Source organism: Anarhichas minor, unplaced genomic scaffold (genome assembly GCF_050575085.1).
Source record: "Anarhichas minor isolate MPS153535 unplaced genomic scaffold, ASM5057508v1 ptg000043l, whole genome shotgun sequence".
In the NCBI taxonomy this organism is placed as follows: domain Eukaryota; kingdom Metazoa; phylum Chordata; class Actinopteri; order Perciformes; family Anarhichadidae; genus Anarhichas; species Anarhichas minor.
The window spans coordinates 5,998,548-6,001,582 of NW_027466489.1; the positions used below are offsets into that span (position 1 = coordinate 5,998,548).

General features: G+C 42.7%; 1 protein-coding gene across 1 annotated transcript; it reads right to left on the minus strand.

Annotated features, from left to right (window-relative positions):
* Window positions 1–1,047: 1,047 nt before the first annotated feature.
* hrh1 (histamine receptor H1) lies at window positions 1,048–2,685 on the minus strand. The gene has a single exon (XM_076110489.1). The coding sequence runs from the start codon at window positions 2,683–2,685 to the stop codon at window positions 1,048–1,050; it is 1,638 nt and encodes a 545-aa protein (XP_075966604.1).
* Between the last annotated feature and the right edge of the window lie 350 nt (window positions 2,686–3,035).

Genomic DNA, 3,035 nt, shown 5'->3' on the forward strand with positions numbered 1-3,035 from the left:
GGAGGCACTTTGTGTGTTTTTCCCAAATATTTATTGAATACAAATGCACTTACATGAAGCCTCAAATTAACGGTTGCTTTTCCACTGCATTGTGAAATAAAAATGATTTGGTGTTCTTTGGCTAATGACACAATGGGAGTCCTGAGGCATGAGCTACATCACATCATGAAATAGATGAGTGTCTTCAAGTGCAAATGGTTGCCGTGGAAACACATCACTGTTTTTGTTGAAAGTATATATTGTATTTGCTGATACACTCACCTATTCTACTTGAGGATAGTGAAGAGTTGACAAAGCACAAACAAACAAAAAAGACCAGAATATTTCTACAGATTATTATTAAGATGGTGATCTTAATGTGTTAAAACAATGCGTATTTTGAAACCTTGCATGTTTAAAAACGGTCAAAAGGATGAAATAAAGTAACAACCAAACGAACAGATCCCCTTGGGTAACAGCTCAGCCGACGCTTTGATTTGTGTTTTTTTCTGGACTGAAGTTAGAAAGGACAACTCATGCTCCACATCCTGGTCTAATGATGAGAAAAACAAAGTGACAAATGCACGTTTGTAAAAATGTTAGATTTATTGTATTATGTTACATCTCTGGTTCTGTACATTGATGGTGCAAAAATGAATACAAATAAATAGGATATTCTTTAAAAACACATTTTGGGACATAGTTTTCGTCCGCTCTGGACCAGAGCCAATATAGAGTCATGCTCCTCTTTACGAGGGTGAGAGATTACATTCTTTTGGTGTCTGGTCTGAGGAATAACATAGACAGAATAAATAACATTGAAGTTCGAACTGTTTCCTCAACTGTTGCCATGAGTCTAAATCGAAGGCCAGTAAGTTACAAAAATAAGATTTAGCACAAACCGAAGTAACTGACGTTCAAAATACATTTGCAGTTTTACACTTAAAAGCTCACCTATGCGAGGGTGTTGAAGACATTTAATTGATGCAACAGATGTTCCCTTCTTATCTGTCAATATCAGCAGCATTTAGACACCTATGATTGTGTTCTGCTTCTTTGCTCTGCCTGTCACAAATGAATGTTAAGAATATTTTTGAAGACTCGTTTGAAGTTCCCGTTGCAGAGCGGGTAAATAAAAGGGTTGAGAGTTGAGTTGATGTAACCTAACCATATGGTGAACATGTGAAGGTCGTGGTGCACGCACTCTTTGCAGAACGCCATGACCATGAAAGTTATGAAGTATGGTATCCAACACAACAAGAAAGCAGCGATTATAAAGCCCAGCTGCTTGGCTGCCTTGTGCTCTTTGTGGATCCTCAGGCTTTGGATGCGCTGACGTGATTGGTTGATAAATCTTTGCCACGTCTGTCTCAGAGTCACTGCATTAGCTGGGTTCAATTCTGCGTCTTCGACCCCTTCCTCAGTCCAGGGCGGAGGCTGACTGGGGTCGTAGTTGTTGTAGAGCACAGAAGTGTATCTCTGCACGTCTGAAACCTGACCGATATCACAGACACCACTCACTGACTTTGGCACTGTGACGTGACATTCGTTTAAAGACGCTTGAAGTTTGTTCTCATTATTCCCCTCTGAGCAAATTACGTCCTGTGGCACCGAAGATCGAAGACTCAGGGGAATCTCAACGTCTGGCTGCGTCTCCTCAGGAGACAACGTGCACCTTTTGACCTTTTTTGTCATCCTGAGGCGCCTTGTTGTAATGGCAAGCAATGACGTCTGCTGGCACTTGACTCCAATTTTTCTGTGAGATCTGGATGAAGCAGTTTTAGATTTATCGGAATCCTCAAGCGAATATGGCTGATCTAAAGTGTTCTGGTCCAACAAGCGGTTATTTTTAGATAGTGTTATTTGACCTTCAAAATCCCTCTTGGGTGATTTGGAGTCATTTTTCTCTGGCGTTTGGGCATTTTCCCCAAATGAGTCGGTGGGATGAATGATTCTCTCTCTGTCCCTGAGATGTTGCCTTACTGCCAAGTAGATGTGCGTGTAAAACCACATCATCAAAATTGAAGGTACATAGAAGTTGAAGACGGCAGTAATAACCTTAAACCACGTGACAAAGCGGAAATCAGTGTCACACTTGTTTTCCTCCTCAGGTTTAAGGTCTACATGAGTGAAAGACCTCCATCCTAAAATTGGAATAATCCACATCATTGACAGCAGCCAGGCTCCAGAAATCATCACACTGGCCTTTCCGCGTGTTCGATACTTTAGGTACTTAAACGGCTGTCTGACAGAGCGGTACCGGTCCAAACACAGGATAAACAAGCTGAAAATTGAGGCCGTGCTTGCCACGTAGTCCATGATGAGCCAAAATTGGCAGACAGCCCGTCCCAGTTTCCATTCGTCCTCCAACAAATACACCAGGTTTAGAGGCATAACAGTGGTCCCCACGATCAGATCTGCCACTGACAGGCTGACAATGTAGAGGTTCCCGACGGTGTGGAGGCTCTTCTCTCTCTTCACGGCGTAGAGGACCAGCAGGTTCATCATGATCGTGAGGAGAGAAAGGAATCCCAGGCAGACCCCCAGCAGGGCGTTGTGGAAGTGGCCGTGGAGGGTCAGCGTGTGATTGCTCCTCAGTGAGTCAGCATCGAGGAGGCCGCCCCAGCTGTTGTTGCTGTCATTGATAAAGTTGTTGGTGTTGAGGTGAAGAGGGTCTGAGGAAGGTGACAGACCAGATTCCATCATGGAAGGTGTGATGGTCACCTCTAGAGCCAGTCATATCATGGACAGTGTATCTTCTGTCGGCCAAAATATGTATGAAGCAGTAGGTTTAAATGAGGTGAGGGGCGTGTATTTACACAGTTTGGATCCAACACTTGTATGGCATAACAACCAGTGCACCTTTATGTTACAAAAGTAATCCTTTAAATACTGGCAAAGGTGTTCATCCATGTTGTCTTGATCGGCAGTCCATTTTTTTCATATAAATCCAAACTGTTAACACCTGGAAAACAAAAGAAAAAACATTATAATGTGTTACGTAGTTTCATCCCCCCTACATTTAACTCACTCATCACTCAAAAATGTGTTTTACT

Excerpts from the sequence above, each read along its gene's own strand:
- hrh1 (XM_076110489.1), bottom strand. The coding sequence starts at position 2,685 with ATGATGGAATCTGGTCTGTCACCTTCCTCAGACCCTCTTCACCTCAAC.